Source organism: Staurois parvus, unplaced genomic scaffold, assembly GCF_062004578.1.
Source record: "Staurois parvus isolate SC_StPar_1 unplaced genomic scaffold, SC_StPar_1.0 ptg001704l, whole genome shotgun sequence".
Classification (NCBI taxonomy): Eukaryota; Metazoa; Chordata; class Amphibia; order Anura; family Ranidae; genus Staurois; species Staurois parvus.
In genome coordinates, this window is record NW_028319500.1 from 223,641 (window position 1) to 245,823 (window position 22,183).

At 48.4% G+C, this 22,183-nt stretch overlaps 1 protein-coding gene across 2 annotated transcripts in view; it reads left to right on the forward strand.

Moving 5' to 3' along the window:
- Positions 1-22,183, forward strand: part of LOC149434692 (cadherin-related family member 4-like) — a 46,630-nt gene that overhangs the window by 22,833 nt on the left and 1,614 nt on the right. For both annotated transcript variants that reach the window (XM_089663514.1, XM_089663513.1), the window contains exons 9-19: positions 1,807-1,990; positions 3,588-3,738; positions 4,989-5,091; positions 9,308-9,520; positions 11,613-11,758; positions 13,173-13,320; positions 14,428-14,645; positions 15,062-15,201; positions 18,955-19,011; positions 21,041-21,140; positions 22,023-22,050. In XM_089663514.1, coding sequence (XP_089519640.1) covers positions 1,807-1,990; positions 3,588-3,738; positions 4,989-5,091; positions 9,308-9,520; positions 11,613-11,758; positions 13,173-13,320; positions 14,428-14,645; positions 15,062-15,201; positions 18,955-19,011; positions 21,041-21,140; positions 22,023-22,050 — 1,488 coding nt within the window. The remainder of the gene's footprint in view (positions 1-1,806; positions 1,991-3,587; positions 3,739-4,988; positions 5,092-9,307; positions 9,521-11,612; positions 11,759-13,172; positions 13,321-14,427; positions 14,646-15,061; positions 15,202-18,954; positions 19,012-21,040; positions 21,141-22,022; positions 22,051-22,183) is intronic.

The following is a 22,183-nucleotide window of genomic DNA, read 5'->3' on the forward strand; positions in this document are numbered from 1 at the left end:
GTATTTGGTCAATGATGTCACTTGTGATCCCCATGGGGTTTGTTTACATTGAGAAGTTGGGGGCCCATCCGGGATGACTAACAGGATCATGACCGTATTTGGTCAATGATGTCACCTGTGATCCCCATGGGGTTTGTTTACATTGAGAAGTTGGGGGCCCATCCGGGATGACTAACAGGATCATGACCGTATTTGGTCAATGATGTCACCTGTGATCCCCATGGGGTTTGTTTACATTGAGAAGTTGGGGGCCCATCCGGGATGACTAACAGGATCATGACCGTATTTGGTCAGTGATGTCACCTGTGATCCCCATGGGGTTTGTTTACATCGAGAAGTTGGGGGCCCATCCGGGATGACTAACAGGATCATGACCGTATTTGGTCAGTGATTTCACCTGTGATCCCCATGGGGTTTGTTTACATCGAGAAGTTGGGGGCCCATCCGGGATGACTAACAGGATCATGACCGTATTTGGTCAGTGATTTCACCTGTGATCCCCATGGGGTTTGTTTACATCGAGAAGTTGGGGGCCCATCCGGGATGACTAACAGGATCATGACCGTATTTGGTCAATGATGTCACCTGTGATCCCCATGGGGTTTGTTTACATTGAGAAGTTGGGGGCCCATCCGGGATGACTAACAGGATCATGACCGTATTTGGTCAGTGATGTCACCTGTGATCCCCATGGGGTTTGTTTACATCGAGACGTTGGGGGCCCATCCGGGATGACTAACAGGATCATGACCGTATTTGGTCAGTGATTTCACCTGTGATCCCCATGGGGTTTGTTTACATCGAGAAGTTGGGGGCCCATCCGGGATGACTAACAGGATCATGACCGTATTTGGTCAATGATGTCACCTGTGATCCCCATGGGGTTTGTTTACATCGAGAAGTTGGGGGCCCATCCGGGATGACTAACAGGATCATGACCGTATTTGGTCAATGATGTCACCTGTGATCCCCATGGGGTTTGTTTACATCGAGAAGTTGGGGGCCCATCCGGGATGACTAACAGGGTCATGACCGTATTTGGTCAATGATGTCACCTGTGATCCCTATGGGGTTTGTTTACATCGAGAAGTTGGGGGCCCATCCGGGATGACTAACAGGATCATGACCGTATTTGGTCAATGATGTCACCTGTGATCCCCATGGGGTTTGTTTACATTGAGAAGTTGGGGGCTCATCCGGGATGACTAACAGGATCATGACCGTATTTGGTCAATGATGTCACCTGTGATCCCCATGGGGTTTGTTTACATCGAGAAGTTGGGGGCCCATCCGGGATGACTAACAGGATCATGACCGTATTTGGTCAATGATGTCACCTGTGATCCCCATGGGGTTTGTTTACATCGAGAAGTTGGGGGCCCATCCGGGATGACTAACAGGGTCATGACCGTATTTGGTCAATGATGTCACCTGTGATCCCTATGGGGTTTGTTTACATCGAGAAGTTGGGGGCCCATCCGGGATGACTAACAGGGTCATGACCGTATTTGGTCAATGATGTCACCTGTGATCCCCATGGGGTTTGTTTACATTGAGAAGTTGGGGGCTCATCCGGGATGACTTCACCTGAAGCTCCTCCAACTCACCCCTCTAGTCCTCCTTCTGCTGATGACTATTGTAGACTGAGTGTCCAGGTACCAGATCCTGACCTATAAATGACACTGATTATATTAGTGGTGACACCTTCTACACACTCTCACCCTGGTCCCTGGAAGTCCAGGAGTTGGGTGACTCTCGGTAATGAATCTGTATGTGACCATACATTGCCTATTGTCCTTCCTTTAGCTTCTGGGACTATCAGAACAACATTTAACCTGGACCTGGACACCAACCCATCACTGGTCACCACCATCCTGCAGGTCCGAGCCTACGACCGCTACCAGCGCTCCGACAGCGCCACCACCACGGTCACCATTACTGTCACTGACGTCAATGACATCGCTCCGCAGTGCAGCCCCGCCATCGTGGTGTAAGTATGATCACATGACACAACACCATGTACCACATACTGTGTTATATCAGGACAGGACAAGTGGGACTGTGCAGAGTCCATACATACAGAACAAGGACAGATACCGAGAATGACACCCGACATCCAGGACAGGAGAAGTGGGACTGTGCAGAGTCCATACATACAGAACAAGGACAGATACCGAGAATGACACCCGACATCCGGGACAGGAGAAGTGGGACTGTGCAGAGTCCATATATACAGAATAAGGACAGATACCGAGATTGACACCCGACATCCAGGACAGGAGAAGTGGGACTGTGCAGAGTCCATATATACAGAATAAGGACAGATACTGAGAATGACACCCGGCATCCAGGACAGGAGAAGCGGGACTGTGCAGAGTCCATATATACAGAATAAGGACAGATACCGAGAATGACACCCGGCATCCAGGACAGGGGAAGTGGGACTGTATAGAGTCCATACATACAGAACAAGGACAGATACCGAGAATGACACCCGACATCCAGGACAGGAGAAGTGGGACTGTGCAGAGTCCATACATACAGAACAAGGACAGATACCGAGAATGATGTCTGGCATCCGGGACAGGAGAAGTGGGACTGTGCAGAGTCCATATATACAGAATAAGGACAGATACCGAGATTGACACCCGACATCCAGGACAGGAGAAGTGGGACTGTGCAGAGTCCATACATACAGAATAAGGACAGATACCGAGAATGACACCCGGCATCCGGGACAGGAGAAGTGGGACTGTGCAGAGTCCATACATACAGAATAAGGACAGATACTGAGAATGACACCCGGCATCCAGGACAGGAGAAGTGGGACTGTGCAGAGTCCATACATACAGAATAAGGACAGATACCGAGAATGACACCCGGCATCCGGGACAGGAGAAGTGGGACTGTGCAGAGTCCATACATACAGAATAAGGACAGATACCGAAAATGACACCCGGCATCCCCCACATGGAAGAGAAATATATTTCCAATATATTTAGAAAAAAAATGATACATGTGACATTTACAATATATTTCCTTACATGCAGTGGCGTTCCGAGGTAGGTGCAGGGGGGTGCGCGCACCTGGTGACACCGACCGCATGGGGTGACACCGGACCCGCTCCACGGAAAGGTAAGTTGTAAAGCAAGCCGATGATCCCCGCAGGATGGATGGGATCTGTGGATTGGGGAGCATACTGGATCGGACTCCAATCCATTATGCTGAATCCACAGATCCCATCCATCCTGCGGGGATTGTCTGAGGGGGTGTCACCAAGTGTTACGGCACCGGGTGACACCAACCCTAGGGACGCCCCTGCTTACATGTATTCTAAAAAATGTAAATTATAATATATTTTCCATAGGAATCTATATATATATTTTTTATAAATACATTCTTCAGATTTTTTTTTACATATAAAAAAGTCATGTTAGCACATATTTGCATTCCAGAAATGTAGATTAAATGTATTTCCGAAGACATAAATGTTTGAAAATTGTATTTTTCATATATTTTTGAATCTATAAGAACACAGTATATATATATATATATATCTATTGAAATATAATGAATTCCATGAACAGGGATCAGGTTCCACAGACGTCTCCTATTGGATACAAATTTGTGGATTTCGGCTGTACGGATCCGGATTACAACAGCACCGGCCTCACCTATTCCATCATTTCCAACGCCAACTCCCTGTATTCCTTCCGCATGGTGGGAAGTCAGCTGCAGGTGAGTGCGGAATGGATAAGGAAACTCCATAGGGGCCACATTGTTCCCACTAGGGGCCACGCTACCCTAACTTAGAAAGGCAGATGGGAAACCTGTCAGGAGTGACAGCAGAGGAAAGCGGCCAGAAATGAGAATTAGTGCTCTGGACTGAGACAAGGAAACACTATAGAGGGATATGCTTTGTTCATATTTTATGTCTGAGGTTTACAACCACTTGAGCCCGGGTTCACATACATGCGGTGCGGTATATCGCGTGTGATTAGCGCAGGAACCGCACTGCATTCCTGTACAAATCACATGCGATTTGTGTGCGGTGCGATCGGAGCCGTACATGTAATCGCACCCTGTTAGGGAGATCCATCCCCTGTTTTTGTCCTGTTTACGTTATCACCGAAAAGGAAAGAAAATGCCAAATTTTGGGTTGTCACCAGAACAGGATGGAGGGCACGTCTTTCAATGGGGACACTAATTCTGGTGACAGTCGCTTTAAAGGGATTTCCTCTCACTTCCTGTTTTGGCTATGAGACAGGACATACACACCCGCAGCGACGCGCATGAACGGGGTGCGATTCTGATGCGGTGCGGAATTCGCACAGAAAACGCTGAGAATTCCTCACTGCCTCAGCTGAAAGTGTAAATCGCTTGCATTCAAAATCTTGAAGTGATCCCCGCAGAGCTTCCTCCTCCTACGGGAGGCAATGGAGATGGTGGGCAGCACAGTACCTAATTGGTTAGCACTTCCTCCTGGCAGTACTCAGGTCGTCAGTTCGAATCCCAACCACGGCACCACCTGCTTGGAGTTTGCATGTTCTCCCTGTGCCTGCGTGGGTTTCCTCCGGGTACACCAGTTTCCTCACACACTCCATGGACATACTGGTTGGTGAATTGGCTCCTGTCTACATTGGCCCTAGTATGTGTATGTATGGATGTGAGTTAGGGACCTTAGATTGTATGCTCCTCGGGGGCGGGGACTGATGTGAATGTACAATATATATGTAAAGTGCTGTATAAACTGACGGCGCTATAGAAGTACCTGAAATAAATAAACATATATATGAGGTGGTGTAGTTTTGAGACTAGTTTCGTAACAGGCCAACAGATGACAGCACAAGGCTGCATGCACAGTCACAGGGGACACCAACCTTCATAAGTCGGGCTGATTTGTTGGAGACGAGTTTGCACATTATTTTGACTCTTTCTTCTAAATCCCAATAAAGACGAATCTTTGACATTTTCCCTCCTCTGCGCAGATCAATAAAACCCTGAATTACGACTCCTATGAAATAGCGAGTGTGAATTTCCAATATTCGGCCACAGTCGTAGTGACGGATAAAGGCAACCCGCAGTTGACCAGTAAGTTGTTTTTGTTACTTTATTTATTGGGCTGAGTTCAGTTTTTTTCGATACGGCGCTGCGTTACTTTAACTGACAATTGCGCGGTCGTGCAACGCTGCACCTAAATGAAATTTACATCCTTTTCTTTCCCCACGCTTTTCTTTCCTATAAAAAAAAAACCTGAAAATTTTGAAAAAAAGTATATATTTTTGCTATTAAACATGTCCAGCAAAAAGATTTAAAAATCAAATTTTGTCATAAATTTAGTGCAAAATGTATTCTGCTCCGTGACTTTGCTAAAAAAAAAATCCCAATACGTGTAAATTAATTGGTTTACATGAGAGTTATAGTGTTTACAAATGGCGGTATAGATACAGATGGCACAGGGCCAATCAGCACTGTCCAGACAGAGGTCAGGGGTCCTGCATCGTCCTAGAATAGAATGAAAACTCCTCCTACAAGCTTTAACCAGTGCTCTGTAGATGCAGTAAAGCATGCTTGTTATACTCACTGTGGAACCTAAGGGGTTAATCCTCTGCATTGTACAAAAAGACTGTTTGATCCTGTCTTCTATGATCCTCCCCTTCTACTGTCCCCAGTTCATCTGCTGAAAGAACAGAGCCTTGGGGGAAAGCTGCACATGCTCAGCTCGTGTGTATTGCCAGAGTTTTTTTTTTTTCTTGAGTGCATGTGATCAGCACAGGGCCAATCAGCACTGTCCAGAGGGTCAGGGGTCATGCTGCCTCATAGAACGATCAGGGGAGAATGAAAACTCCTACAAGCTTTAACCAGTGCTCAGATGAACACTGATAGAAGTCACAAGACTGATCTAACTGCTGATGAGAAAAGGTATTTAGCAGTTTATATTTACTAAAATAATTGCATTTCCATGTTGTGTGTACTGTGGGAGACCAGATATAGTGAATGCAGGGTCCGGGGGGACCCGATATAGTGAATGCAGGGTCCGGGGAGACCAGATATAGTGAATGCGGGGTCCGGGGAGAGCGTATATAGTGAATGCGGGGTCCGGGGAGAGCGAATATAGTGAATGCAGGGTCCGGGGAGAGCGGATATAGTGAATGCAGGGTCCGGGGAGAGCGGATATAGTGAATGCGGGGTCCGGGGAGAGCGTATATAGTGAATGCGGGGTCCGGGGAGAGCGTATATAGTGAATGCGGGGTCCGGGGAGAGCGAATATAGTGAATGCAGGGTCCGGGGAGAGCGTATATAGTGAATGCGGGGTCCGGGGAGAGCGAATATAGTGAATGCAGGGTCCGGGGAGAGCGGATATAGTGAATGCAGGGTCCGGGGAGAGCGGATATAGTGAATGCGGGGTCCGGGGAGAGCGTATATAGTGAATGCGGGGTCCGGGGAGAGCGTATATAGTGAATGCGGGGTCCGGGGAGAGCGAATATAGTGAATGCAGGGTCCGGGGAGAGCGGATATAGTGAATGCGGGGTCCGGGGAGAGCAGATATAGTGAATGCGGGGTCCGGGGAGAGCGGATATAGTGAATGCGGGGTCCGGGGAGACCGGATATAGTGAATGCGGGGTTCGGGGAGACCGGATATAGTGAATGCGGGGTTCGGGGAGAGCGGATATAGTGAATGCGGGGTCCGGGGAGAGCGGATATAGTGAATGCGGGGTCTGGGGAGAGCGGATATAGTGAATGCGGGATCCGGGGAGAGCGGATATAGTGAATGCGGGGTCCGGGGAGAGCGGATATAGTGAATGCGGGGTCCGGGGAGAGCGGATATAGTGAGTGCGGGGTCCGGGGAGAGCGGATATAGTGAGTGCGGGGTCCGGGGAGAGCGGATATAGTGAATGCAGGGTCCGGGGAGAGCGGATATAGTGAATGCGGGGTTCGGGGAGACCGGATATAGTGAATGCGGGGTCCGGGGAGAGCGGATTTAATGAATGCGGGGTCCGGGGAGAGCGGATATAGTGAATGCGGGGTCCGGGGAGAGCGGATATAGTGAATGCGGGGTCCAGGGAGAGCGGATATAGTGAGTGCAGGGTCCGGGGAGAGCGGATATAGTGAATGCAGGGTCCGGGGAGACCAGATATAGTGAATGCGGGGTCCAGGGAGAGCGGATATAGTGAATGCAGGGTCCGGGGAGACCAGATATAGTGAATGCGGGGTCCGGGGAGACCAGATATAGTGAATGCGGGGTCCGGGGAGAGCGGATATAGTGAATGCGGGGTCCGGGGAGACCTTAGGAAAATGTGTTCGAAAATTCTCCGAACATTCGAACGTTGTTTCAAAAAATTGTGCTTGCTTTCAACATTTGAATTGGGAATGAATGGACTTTACTGAAGGAAAACCACATCCACTGTTAGAAATTAGTTCGTTTTGAGAAAACTTTTCTATCCTGCTCCTTCCAACTTTCTCCTCACAATCAAGATTTGAGCCCACTAATGATTAAAAAAAAACCCAAAAAAGCAAAAACAACTTTCTTTTCAGAACATTCTTTTCCTAAGATGGTTTGTTCAAAATCCTACCGATCTATGTGTACTCCCCTCTATTCCTGTTCTGGTGACAACCAAGGCTGCTGTTAGAAAACATGGCGCCCCATACAGCCAACCTGGCAGCCCCCCCACCCCCCCAAAAAAACCACAGTTTACCATGCTTCAGTTATGAATGAACACAGTTAGTGATCGGTACCAATCACTCATTGTGTTCATTCGGAACAGGAAGAGGCTGGTAAATGTGACATATTTACCAAAACTGTCCCCCACTCTCCATTCAGAAGGATCCTATTGTGTGCCCATGGGAAGGAGAGGAGGGACGTCGGAAGCACTGCGGGGGGGTACACAGGGGGGCCTGGTCAGCAGGGGGAAACATATGGTGCATAGGGAGGGTGATGGGTGCAACAGGGGCGTATTTACCACAAGGCAAACAAGGCACTTGCCAAGGTGGCATTTTCCATGGGGGCAGCACCTCCCCCCAGAAGAAGGGATGAAAGAAGGGACAGGTGCATCATGGGGACCAGTTGGGATCTGAGAGATGCTGCGGGCTGCTTGATGGTGTATGTAGAGCCTGACTTACGTTGCTGTGAAGACGAATATCTTTCTCTCTATCACTGGGGAGGGGGGTTTAGTGGAAGGCTCTCCTAGGTGGGGGGCAGGGATGTTGGTCAATGACAGGCTCTCTCCGTGGGAGGGGTGGTGGTGTTGGTTCGTGTCCGTGGGGGCAGACAAGCTTTGTGTTGCCTAGGGCATACATAAATACACCACTGGGGTGCACCCAGGGGGGCAGTTACTGGAACCGGTCCTATGTATGGCTTTCTCTGCAGCAGCTGAGAGCCAGCAGGGGAGGAGAGGAGAAGAAGCCGGCTGGGGAGGAGAGGGGGTGAAGCCGGCTGGGGAGGAGAGGAGAAGAAGCTGGATGGGGAGGAGAGGAGAAGAAGCCGGCTGGGGAGGAGAGGAGAAGAAGCCGGCTGGGGAGGAGAGGAGAAGAAGCCGGCTGGGGAGGAGAGGAGGTGAAAGCCGGCTGGGGAGGAGAGGAGGTGAAAGCCGGCTGGGGAGGAGAGGAGGTGAAAGCCGGCTGGAGAGGAGAAGAAGCCGGCTGGGGAGGAGAGGAGAAGAAGCCGGCTGGGGAGGAGAGGAGGTGAAAGCCGGCTGGGGAGGAGAGGAGAAGAAGCCGGCTGGAGAGGAGAAGACGCTGGATGGGGAGGAGAGGAGAAGAAGCCGGCTGGGGAGGAGAGGAGGTGAAAGCCGGCTGGGGAGGAGAGGAGAAGAAGCCAGCTTTTAGCTGTTGCAGAGAGAGCCATACAGGGGATCGGTTCCAGATATCCCCCCCCCCCCGCCATGCCAATCACCCACCATGCCAATCACCCTCTCTGCCCACATCCATTTCACCTAGCTGCCTGGGCCCCCCTGCTGGCCTGGGCCCCGTACAGGAGGACTTATCCACGACTCTGGTGGCAACTATAAATTTCTGCCTGCGCACACTTCAGATGTTGTACAGAAAGCCAACTGGCAATGAGGATTCCTAGCGGCAGAAGAGGGCAGATGGAGAAATCTATCAGAAATTGTAGAGGGGACAGACCTGAAGAAAATGGGTATATGGGTGAAAATTGTGTATTTATACTTTTTTCAGGTCTGGAGTTACACTTTAACTAGTTTTAGAGTTCTTCTTTAACTATTCGTTTATTCTTCGAACCTCCCCCCTACCTTGGACACAGGAGGGGGGTCACTGGATGGAGTGACACATTTTTGTCCTTGTTTTTCAGCCAACATCCCGGTATTTATCACGGTGACCCCGGTGAACGATTATACGCCTGTTTGTGTCGGGCCGTTGACATACAGCATCAATGAGAACAGCCCGTTTGGGACCGTGGTGGGACAGCTGAATGCCACAGACGCCGACTATCCCTTTAATAACGTGGAGTACAGTATTATTGGTGGACAGAGCCCACCAATGTTCTACATCAACCCGAGAAGCGGTAAGACCCGGTCCTGTCTCACCTCCTTTGTTTTCCTTGTTTATATAGCGCTGACATAGGATGTAGCGCTTCACAGAGCCAGCAAAAATGTAAAAAAACCCAACAACTTTTGCTGCATTACTCTCTGGTGTTGTCCCAACACATTGACTGCTCTGGGATCCAGCACAGCTGCAAGTCAGGGTTGGATGGTGCCCAGTCCACTTCCTGTGAGCCCAGGGTGTCCAAGCTCCACCCCCCCCGCCCCAGGCTCATATGAAGAATGCTGTGGCGAGTGGCATCATTTCATTACATAGTGCCACCTTCTACAGCAAGGCGGTCACTCCTTTTCATCGTAGGCTGTATCTGTAAGACTAGATGTTCAGAGCACCCCCTTACATCAGGGCCGGTGGAGATCGGAATTAATGAGAGTTAATTCAGTTCACCTCCAAATTAAATCTGTGTTCAGTCTGGTATCTCCGGCACAGTGTTGGAGAAAGAAGCCTCCTAAGAAAAGACTGAGATATAGATGATGGATTGAGATGACGCTAAGGTGACCTTTATAGTCTCCCCATGGTTTGTCCTGGTCATATTAAAGCGGTAGTAAACCACGTCTAAAAAAATAAAAAATAAAAAAAGTCTGGTATCTCCAGCACAATGTTGGAGAAAGAAGCCTCCTAAGAAAATATTGAGATATAGATGATGGATTGAGATGGCGCTAAGGTGACCCCATGGTTTGTCCTGGTCATAATAAAGCGGTAGTAAACTGCGTCTAAAAAAAAAAATTAAAGTTTGGTATCGCTGGCACAGTGTTGGAAAAAGAAGCCTCCTAAGAAAAGACTGAGATATAGATAATGGCGCTTAACTGACCTTTTATTGTCTCCCCATGGTTTTCCTGGTCATATTAAAGCAGTAGTAAACCGCATCTAAAAAAAAAAAAATTCTGGTATCTCCGGCACAGTGTTAGAAAAAGAAGCCTCCTAATAAAAGACTGAGCTATAGATGATGTATTGAGACGACGCTAAGGTGACCTTTATAGTCTCCCCATGGTTTGTCCTGGTCATATTAAAGCGGTAGTAAACCACGTCTAAAAAAAAAAAAAAAAAAATCTGGTATCTCCGGCACAATGTTGGAGAAAGAAGCCTCCTAAGAAAAGACTGAGATATAGATGATGGAATGAGATGGTGCTAAGGTGATCTGTATGGTCTCCCCATGGTTTGTCCTGGTCATATTAAAGCGGTAGTAAACCACGTCTAAAAATATAAAAAATAAAAAGATCTGGTATCTCCGGCACAATGTTGGAGAAAGAAGCCTCCTAAGAAAAGATTGAGATATAGATGATGGATTGAGATGTTGCTAAGGTGACCTGTATAGGCTGTATCTGTAAGACTAGATGTTCAGAGCACCCCCCTACATCAGGGCCATGGAAATCGGAATTAATGAGAGTTAATTCAGTTCACCTCCAAATTAAATCAGTCTGGTATCTCCGGCACAGTGTTGGAGAAAGAAGCCTCCTAAGAAAAGACTGAGATATAGATGATGGAATGAGATTCCGCTAAGGCTACCTATATTGTCTCCCCATGGTTTGTCCTGGTCATATTAAAGCAGTAATAAACCTCATCTAAAAAAAAAAAAAATCTCCCGCATGGTAAAGGCATAATGTGCTAGTATGCATCGCACATTATGCAAAACCTATCTTAGCACGAAGCCCTCCAGCGACGTGCTGTCACCGCTGTAGAGGCTTCCATCTTCACCCAGTCTTCCTTCCGGGGTGTTGAGCTCCGGCAATCTGGGATAACGTCACTCCCGTGTATGCGCACGGGAGTCTCAGGACATGGCACACTGCTCTGAAGTAATGGCACGGGTAGACCATCCCTTCCGAGCACATGTGCTGCTGTAAGAAAAACCCGAATATCTCAACAGCGCACGTTTAGGAGATATTATTTTTACCTTCAGGTAAGCTTTATTATAAACCTTCCTGTAGGTAAACAATAACAAAATGGCTTTACTACCACTTTAATACCAAGAGAGCGTCAGAAATCAGGAATATCTATTAGTGCTCTCAGGCTTTATTGTGAAGGCCACCATCATCAATGTTCAACCATTCTACACACAGGACAGATCAATCTGCTTGGCACCCTGGACTACGAGAAGCAGACCACCTACAACCTGCAGATCCGAGTGGTGGATCTGAATAATGACATCATACCAGACCCAGTGCACCAGAAGACCAACGTGTGCTCCATCGTCATCAACGTGCAGGTAAGAGGTCAACCTGGAGCTACTGGACAAGCACAGGGACGCTCTGGGGATCCTTTTTCTCATCTGACCCATACAGTGTTGACCAGGAAAACCACAGCCTCTGTTCATGGTAGAAGGTTTTGAATGTTTACTTAAAATTGAAAAGTTATGTAAAAGTAAAAGATTAGAAAGTAGCAAAAATAACGCAGAGATCCTCAGAGACAAGGAAGGAATCTAACCAAAACTGGAAGCTCTAGGGCTCCAATTAGGGTTGCCACCTCATCCCTTTAAAACCGAACACATAATCAGCCACAGAACCCGTGTCATTAATAAGGTGCTAATTAAACTCACTTAGTGCCTTATGTGCAATAAATTAGCCTCAGAACCCATGTCAATAATATGTGTTCGGTTTTAAAGGGATGAGGTGGAAGCCCTAGCTTCAATCTTGGTTAGTGGCCACATAAAACCTCCCAAACAGAAACAATTTGCATAATAAAACATTCACTAATTTACACAAGCAACACATCATTAATTACAAGAGACATTAATTCCTGTTATTATGAAATCTCTTAATAGTGAGACTGAAACGCCCCAATACCTCATGGAGACCACACTGGCCATTAGTGATGAGCTGAACCCACCTGAGTTCAATCTGAAGGTTCAGCTGAACATTTCAAATGCTGAGATGCAAACCCAAACCCTACAGAAGTCAATGGGAGCTGAATTTGTCTTCAACTTACTCCATTTTGTAACGCTAATATCTGAAGGATTGGTAAACAAAGTACATGGGGGGTTGGGCACAGCTCTAGGAGACATGTACCAACATGTACCAATGCAAAAAAAAAGGGAAATAGTGGCTTTTTTTAATGTTTCATTTGCTATACAAGTTCAAAAAACTAACAACATGGGGTCCTTCCGAAAATCCATATCAGACCCTTTAGATCTGGGGCGCGGGCGTGGTGATATCCCTGACCCAATATGGACATGGCCATGTTTGGTCAGTGACAGGGGTGGACTGACAACTCAGGAGGCCCCCGGGCAATAGGAAATCATGGGGCCTCTGTGTCCTCTCCCACACTCAAACCACACCCAAAAAAAGCCTATGAAAGGTACCAGGGGCATCTCACGGGGCCCCCTACTGACCCCGGGCCCTCAGGCAGTGCCTGAGTGCCTAAATGATTAGTCTGCCCCTGGTCAGTGATGTCACCACCACCCCGCCCCTTTGCTTACATGACTGGAGATTCCCGGCCAGGTAAGTGAATGGGATCAGTGACATCACTGGTTATTAAGGTGCCTACTCCTTCCGGCGTCCTGAGCAACCATGGAGGGCAAGAAGCTGTCGTCCATTACCGAATGGGTAAGTTCACACAGGCTTGTGTGTGCGTCTGCTGAGAGCTTTCCAATCCACCTTCATCTCTCTGTATTGTCTTCCCAGGACTACAATGATAACCCCCCCATCTGCAGACCTCCATTTTATGAAAAGACCATCTACTCCACCCTCTCGACGACATCCTCAGTTGTGCCACTACAATGCAGCGACGTAGACGTTACAAATGCTGTGCTGCAGTACACCATCATAGGCGGTGAGTTGTCTTCCCAGTTTGAATTTTGCCGTTTTTTTTGAATGCCGGATTGCACACACCTCCATATAAGTGCGCACAAACACTGATTATCTGCGGGGGGGGGGGGGGGGGGAGGGGATTGGGGGAGAGACACCTCAGACTGAGCCCAAAGATGGCCATCATTGGTGTTCAGCACCATGGCATCTGCAGCAGCAGTTGTGAAACGGGTCAAGGAAGGTGGTTTTGGGTGGAGACATCAATGTATGCAGTTTCTTTCTCTTTTTTAACACATTAAATACAGAAGGAAGAGCCAGGTTTCAGATTGCAGCTTATATTTTTTATACTCAGAGAGTGGAGACGGCTCGTGGTAGCCAGCACCTGGGTTGTCCGTGTGGGATGAAAGGAGCAAGTCTGGAGCAGAACTATGGGTTTGGGTATGTTCCGGTTGGGATGGGGAGCTGCATCTGGGCCTTTAAGTGGATTTTATTTGTCCATCGCTCCATGATATGTCAGCAACTCAAAAACCATACCCTCCAGGTGAGGTCATAACTTGGGAAGGTTAGGTTGGTGGAGCTATGAAAGCCTGAGGACCTTTCTAAAAATCAGCAGAGCTGGATTAGTTGGGTGGTGGAAGCAGGGTCACCGATTGTGGGGGGTAGAGCCGTCCCTCTTGTACCAGGCCTGGGTTCCATCAGTTCGGGAGCAGGGGCTGGGGGGGGGGGGGGGGGGTAATCCCTCATGCTATGGCTCGGAGGACTCAACAGAGCCTTTCATGAGCATGGGCGAAACACAAATATGTCACCGAAAAGGAAAATTTTCAACATCTTGGGTTTTTTGGGCTACTAGCCGTAATTGTATCATATTTTTGTCAGTTTTTATTTCTTTTTTTATAAATGTATCCATTTTTTCTTAACAAATGTATCTTTTTATGGGTTCCAGGCAACATACTGCACAAGCTATTACATACCATGCAATTGTATCTAGCAGTGAGCCCTGTAATCAGGGGGAAGCTGATATGTAAATTGTATGTTCAGTGGGCGAGCGATGCACCAGCACGCAATGTTTGTCAGTCACAGGTTCTCTTTACCAACATCTCCTTTTTGTGTATGACCTCCTCTCTTCTTACAGGAAATACCAATAACCGCTTTTGGATGGCAAACAATGACGTCATGCACGACCCGTTCTCCTTTAACACCGACGGTGGTGTATATGACCCCGTAAATTATGAGCTCCTCGTCCTGGTGACGGACAGTACGGCCTCCCCGCAGTACAGCACCACCGCCACTGTGTTCGTCACCGTTATCCCTTGGACCACCACGCAGCCCACCACCACAATCACAACACCCGTGAGTAACTTTTTTTGTTCCAAGAAATGATCAGAAGTACATTTTGGTCCATGCGCAGTCAGATATCAGACAGAACTGTATCCAGAGAATCAGCAGATTGACCTTTTGATCAGGTACCTGTTGAATATCCAGCAATCTATTTAAGCTTTCTTGACTAGGGCAGGTGTGCGCTGCAGAGTCCTGAACTGCAGTGCTGAGTAACAACCAGCAGAGGGCAATGGCTCAAAGCTGATCATTATAATAGAAAGCAGAATTCATAAAGAGTCATTGAATGCAAGGCCACCGTTTATAAGAACCGCCAACGTTCTGCAATCTGCTTTATTGCCACACTGGGGCAGCACAGAGACAGCTGATATGTAATGGTTGGAAGTTTTTCTTTCACTCAGGTAAACTTCTGTAATGTTTTCTGTTTCCAGATTCCACAGAATCAAACAAAAATTGTGAATCAGACGCTGGCGTACTGGCAGCCTGACACCTGGTTCATGGTGATGATAACCATCACTGGAGTACTGCTCCTCGGTGCCATTGGATTGCTGACCTGGGCCCTGTGTACAAGGTTCGTCAGTGGGAAGAATGTCCTTTACATTGGTGCTCAGTGGGAAGAATGTCCCTTACATTGGTGGTCAGTGGGAAGAATGTCCCTTACATTGGTGGTCAGTGGGAAGAATGTCCCTTACATTGGTGGTCAGTGGGAAGAATGTCCCTTACATTGGGGGTCAGTGGGAAGAATGCCCCTTACATTGGTGGTCAGTGGGAAGAATGTCCCTTACATTGGGGGTCAGTGGGAAGAATGTCCCTTACATTGGAGGTCAGTGGGAAGAATGCCCTTTACATTGGTGGTCAGTGGGAAGAATGCTCCTTACATTGGTGGTCAGTGGGAAGAATGTTCCTTACATTGGGGGTCAGTGGGAAGAATGTCCCTTACATTGGTGGTCAGTGGGAAGAATGCTCCTTACATTGGTGGTCAGTGGGAAGAATGTTCCTTACATTGGGGGTCAGCGGGAAGAATGTCCCTCACATTGGTGGTCAGTGGGAAGAATGTCCCTTACATTGGAGGTCAGTGGGAAGAATGCTCCTTACATTGGTGGTCAGTGGGAAGAATGCTCCTTACATTGGTGGTCAGTGGGAAGAATGCTCCTTACATTGGTGGTCAGTGGGAAGAATGTCCCTTACATTGGGGGTCAGTGGGAAGAATGTCCCTTACATTGGTGGTCAGTGGGAAGAATGTCCCTTACATTGGTGATCAGTGAGAAGAATGCCCCTTACATTGGGGATCAGTGGGGAGAATGCTCCTTACATTGGTGGTCAGTGGGAAGAATGCTCCTTACATTGGTGGTCAGTGGGAAGAATGTTCCTTACATTGGGGGTCAGCGGGAAGAATGTCCCTCACATTGGTGGTCAGTGGGAAGAATGTCCCTTACATTGGGGGTCAGTGGGAAGAATGTCCCTTACATTGGGGGTCAGTGGGAAGAATGTCCCTTACATTGGAGGTCAGTGGGAAGAATGCCCCTTACATTGGTGGTCAGTGGGAAGAATGCTCCTTACATTGGTGGTCAGTGGGAAGAATGCTCCTTACATTGGTGGTCAGTTAGATGAATGTCCCTTACATTGGTGGTCAGTGGGAAGAATGTCCCTTACATTGGTGATCAGTGAGAAGAATGCCCCTTACATTGGGGATCAGTGGGGAGAATGCTCCTTACATTGGGGGTCAGTGGGAAGAATGTCCCTTACATTGGTGATCAGTGGGGAGAATGCCCCTTACATTGATGATCAGTGGAAGAATGTCCCTTACTTTGGTGGTCAGTGGGAAGAATGTTCCTTACATTGGTGATCAGTGGGAAGAATGTCCCTTACATTGGTGGTCAGTTAGATGGATGTCCCTTACATTGGGGGTCAGTGGGAAGAATGTCCCTTACATTGGGGGTCAGTGGGAAGAATGTCCCTTACATTGGTGGTCAGTGGGAACAATGCCCCTTACATTGGGGGTTAGTGGGAAGAATGTCCCTTACATTGGGGGTCAGTGGGAAGAATGCCCCTTACATTGGGGGTCAGTGGGAAGAATGCCCCTTACATTGGGGGTCAGTGGGAAGAATGCCTCTTACATTGGGGGTCAGTGGGAAGAATGCCCCTTACATTGGGGGTCAGTGGGAAGAATGCTCCTTACATTGGGGGTCAGTGGGAAGAATGCTCCTTACATTGGGGGTCAGTGGGAAGAATGCCCCTTACATTGGGGGTCAGTGGGAACAATGCCCCTTACATTGGGGGTCAGTGGGAAGAAGGCCCCTTACATTGGGGGTCAGTGGGAAGAAGGCCCCTTACATTGGTGATCAGTGGGAAGAATGCCCCTTACATTGGGGGTCAGTGGGAAGAATGTCCCTTACATTGGGGGTCAGTGGGAAGAATTCCCCTTACATTGGGGATCAGTGGGAAGAATGTCCCTTACATTGGGGGTCAGTGGGAAGAATTCCCCTTACATTGGGGATCAGTGGGAAGAATGCTCCTTACATTGGTGGTCAGTGGGAAGAATGTCCCTTACATTGGTGGTCAGTGGGAAGAATGTCCCTTACATTGGTGGTCAGTGGGAAGAATGTCCCTTACATTGGGGGTCAGTGGGAAGAATGTCCCTTACATTGGGGGTCAGTGGGAAGAATGCTCCTTACATTGGTGGTCAGTGGGAAGAATGCTCCTTACATTGGGGGTCAGTGGGAAGAATTCCCCTTACATTGGGGATCAGTGGGAAGAATGTCCCTTACATTGGGGGTCAGTGGGAAGAATGCTCCTTACATTGGGGGTCAGTGGGAAGAATTCCCCTTACATTGGGGATCAGTGGGAAGAATGTCCCTTACATTGGGGGTCAGTGGGAAGAATGCTCCTTACATTGGGGGTCAGTGGGAAGAATGCCCCTTACATTGGGGGTCAGTGGGAAGAATGCCTCTTACATTGGGGGTCAGTGGGAAGAATGCCCCTTACATTGGGGGTCAGTGGGAAGAATGCTCCTTACATTGGGGGTCAGTGGGAAGAATGCTCCTTACATTGGGGGTCAGTGGGAAGAATGCCCCTTACATTGGGGGTCAGTGGGAACAATGCCCCTTACATTGGGGGTCAGTGGGAAGAAGGCCCCTTACATTGGGGGTCAGTGGGAAGAAGGCCCCTTACATTGGTGATCAGTGGGAAGAATGCCCCTTACATTGGGGGTCAGTGGGAAGAATGTCCCTTACATTGGGGGTCAGTGGGAAGAATTCCCCTTACATTGGGGATCAGTGGGAAGAATGTCCCTTACATTGGGGGTCAGTGGGAAGAATTCCCCTTACATTGGGGATCAGTGGGAAGAATGCTCCTTACATTGGTGGTCAGTGGGAAGAATGTCCCTTACATTGGTGGTCAGTGGGAAGAATGTCCCTTACATTGGTGGTCAGTGGGAAGAATATCCCTTACATTGGGGGTCAGTGGGAAGAATGTCCCTTACATTGGGGGTCAGTGGGAAGAATGTCCCTTACATTGGGGGTCAGTGGGAAGAATGCTCCTTACATTGGTGGTCAGTGGGAAGAATGCTCCTTACATTGGGGGTCAGTGGGAAGAATTCCCCTTACATTGGGGATCAGTGGGAAGAATGTCCCTTACATTGGGGGTCAGTGGGAAGAATGCTCCTTACATTGGGGGTCAGTGGGAAGAATTCCCCTTACATTGGGGATCAGTGGGAAGAATGTCCCTTACATTGGGGGTCAGTGGGAAGAATGCTCCTTACATTGGTGATCAGTGGGAAGAATGCTCCTTCCATTGGGGGTCAGTGAGAAGAATGTCCCTTACATTGATGGTCAGAACTCAGAATGGTCTCCTTACAGCAGCTAAAACAATCACTGGCGTCATGCTGCCGGCTCTACAAAGTGGTGTTGGCTCCAGAAATGTGCACCACCATCCAATGGGAGGTTAAGTAGCCACATCTCAAGGAACCCCTAACAGCCTTAGGTGGAACCCCCAGGGAACCCTGGATGAAAATGGCTGACATAAGCAGTTTAAAAGCATGCTGGAGGTTCTGGGTGTGCAGGGCAGAGACAGAGCAGGCCAGGCCTCTAATGGAATCCTGCAAACCTGGGATTGGGGGATTCGGTTTTGCACCCACACCAGATGGCCTGTCCTAGGGACGAGCAGAACAATTTGGTTTCTTTGGGCTCTTCTCACAATTTGATAAATAAGACTGAACCAAGTTTCCATCTTGCATTGTCTCTTCTGATGGCCATGGTGGGCGCGCTCCATTCTGCACTCTATATCTCAACCCACTGGAGATTAATGGCGCCATTTCTTCTTCCAGATACCCGTTATGTGCCCAAGGTCCGAAAGATGCTACAGAGCCCCTCCTGCAGGACCCGTAAGTGACTCCACTTGTAGGTGTTAGCGATAACTGGCGCCCAAAGATACAAACTTTGGCCCACTGGAAGGAACCGAGATTCCACCAACTCATGGCCAGAAGATTGGTCGTATTTGGCGACGGGTTTCAGTGTCATCATATCTACCGATTTTTCGGTTTTATATACAAATATTGCGATGACGGCAGGTTTGCTTTCACGTCTTTTGGCAAAGGTGGCATTAAATGAGGATTTAGGGAGTAGGGAGTCCCCAGCACAGGTTTGGTCTTCAGTGGTCTACAACCAGTGTTCTTGGGGTCAGGTACATCGTTGGTCGCTCGTTTGCAACAAAGAAACGTGAAATGTTACAACAAATCAGATCCAGACAAATGCAATCCACTTCCAAAAGGAAAATTCCCAGATCCCCAGAGTAAGCAGCGGCTCTTATCTGCCAAAGCTGCGCCTCCTAATGTCTCTCTATAGAGCAACATGCTCTGGCTTTCCCATAAGCCTGCAAGAGGTCTGAGGGACACTTCTGAATTTTCTGGGGCCCCTTTAATTAGCATTAGGGGTCCAGTTTTACGTAAATCTGTCAAGAAAGAATTATTGGGCAGCCATTGCTGACCTACCTCTTCCAATGTCAGCTGCCAAAACAAGGGGGAAGACAGGAGGGGTGGCTACCCTGGGCATTGTAGTATCATGTGAAGGGGGGGGGGGGGGGGGTGCTGGCAGCAGATTAGGGGGAGGTGACTTGTGTTGTTGGGAGGGGGAATTTGGGAGGGGGCAACAGTGGGTAAGAATTGTTCTAGGAGGGGAAATTTTTTTTGGGGGGGATGGGTGCTAGGAGTGGTGACTTGGAGGGATTTGTGTTGGGAGGGGGGAGAGGATTTGTGCTAGGAGGGGGGATTTGGGGGCTTTGTACTAGAAGAGTTGAAATGGTACAATGGGGGGAGGGAATTTGTGGTAGGAGGGGAATTTGTTTTTGGGGGGGAAGGGGATTTGTGCTAGCAGAGATGATTTTGGGGTTTAAGTGTTGGGGGGATTTTAGCTAGGAGGGAGGATTTGGGGGGTTTGTACTAGAAGAGGTGAAATGGTAGAGGGGGGAGGGGATTTGTGCTAGGAGGGGAATTTTGTTTGGGGGGGAGGAGATTTGTGCTAGGAGGGGAATTTTGTTTGGGGGGAGGGGATTTGTGCTAGGAGGGGGGATTGTGGGTTTTGTACTAGAAGAGATGAAATGGTAGAGATGGAGGGGACTTGTGTTAGGAGGGGAATTGTTTTTTTTTGGGGGGGGAGGGGATTTGTGCTAGGAGGGAAATTTTTTTTTGGAGAGGGGATTTGTGCTAGTAGAGATGATTTTGGGGTTTAAGTATTGGGGGGATTTGTGCTAGGAGGGGAGATTGTGGGGTTTAAGTGCCGGGGGGGTGATTTGTACTAGGAGGGGGGATTGAAGGGGAATTTTTGCTGGGAGGAGGGAATTTAGAGTGGGGGGAGAGGATGTGCTCTTGAAGGGGAAATTTGAGGGGTAGAAAATTTGTGTAAGGAGGGGTGATTTTTCTTTTGGGGGGTTGGACAGAAAGATAATTTGAGCTGGGAGGGGGGGGATAGAGGGAGCAAAGATTTGTGTTGGGGGGGGGATTTCATCAAGGGGGTGGAATTGTTCTGGGAGGAGAGGGGATTTATGCTTCGGAGGGAAGCGTGCAGATTAGTGTTTTTTCGGGGGGGGGGGGGGGGATTTTTGCTGACACATAATGCTCATACATCTTGGGGGTGGGGTGCAGCTTGGCATGCGGTCTATGGGCACTGCCTGGCTACTACGCTGATCCTCTGCCTTTGCTGCTACGAGTCACTAGCCGGTCATACAGATCCAGACGAAGTAACTCAAAGCATCGTTCGGCTCCGCACAGAACCGGCTCTTTAATTAGGCAACTTAGTCGGTCGCCCGAGGCCTCGCGCTCCCAGGGGCCCCAAGGACACCTAACGTGCCTAAGGCATGACCAGGGCGCACCTCTGTGTCCGGCTGCAGGTGACAACCCCGTGTTTTCCTCCTTACAGGTCACTGAGGAACGCCGAGCCACCCGCCAACCAGAACCAAAAGCCGCCTCCCCCTTCCAAGGAGAAGAAGGATGTCTCTCCAGTCAGCCCGCTAAGCCTGGTAGGTGAACCGGATCAATATTGCCCCGCCCACAAGAAAAGTCATACGAAAACTCTTTGCACATTCGATGAATGGACGAATGTCTTTAGAAAATTCTTTTGCTTTTAACATTCGACTTTATAACGAATGTAACTTCTGAGCGATCACCACAGACACTGGCAGAAAATTAATTTGATCAAGAAAAGTTTTCCTTCCTTCGAATTTTCCTGTCACTTCTGTCGAAAGCGAACATCGATTTGACCCCCATTACCAATTAGAAAATCAAAGGAATATTCTTGAAATGAAAATTGGTGAATGAAAATCTATACGTGTATGGGCAGATTAAGTCCCCCGACCTGTACATAGGTATCCAGATCCGCTTCTGCTTGGGGGTGCATTTATGCAGAAATAAACAAAATGCATTGCTGTTAGTCTGATAGAACTGCATGGAAATTTGTTTTCTGTGAATGATCTCAGATGTTCTCTGCAGATCCAATGTTATTCATAAAAGAACAATACTGCATAATGGCCACTAGATGGCAGTGAGGAGCATACTCATTCCTTGTGATACTCAGCGCCATCCAGTGGCCATAATGTGGTATTTTCTCCATTCACTTTTTTTTCTAATGAATAACATTCGATCCGCAGAGAATATAGTCTGAGAACATTCCTTTTGTACCATTTGCACAGAAAAAATGTACACGTGTCTCTAATAATCCTGAACTGGAAGATTCTGCAAATGATAATTCTGCAGAAATGAAGCAGGCGTGGTCTCTGGGCGGGGTCTATATACGTAACATTCTCCTTCTTCCTGGTATTATCATACGGATGTATAAAGCATCAACCCCTTATATACTCTGCGATATTATTGGTGTGACTTGTCCTTCTTTTCTTTTCTTGCAGCAGTTTGACGGCAGAGCTCAGGATCCAAGTAAGTGTTTGCTCCGCCCACAGCGCAGCCTGCGGCCACCACTGCTAGCCATCCTAGAACTGCACATTCCTTTGGCCAAGACGATCAACTGACTATTTCAGATCATTTCTGCTGCCGAGGTCCCCCAGGATCC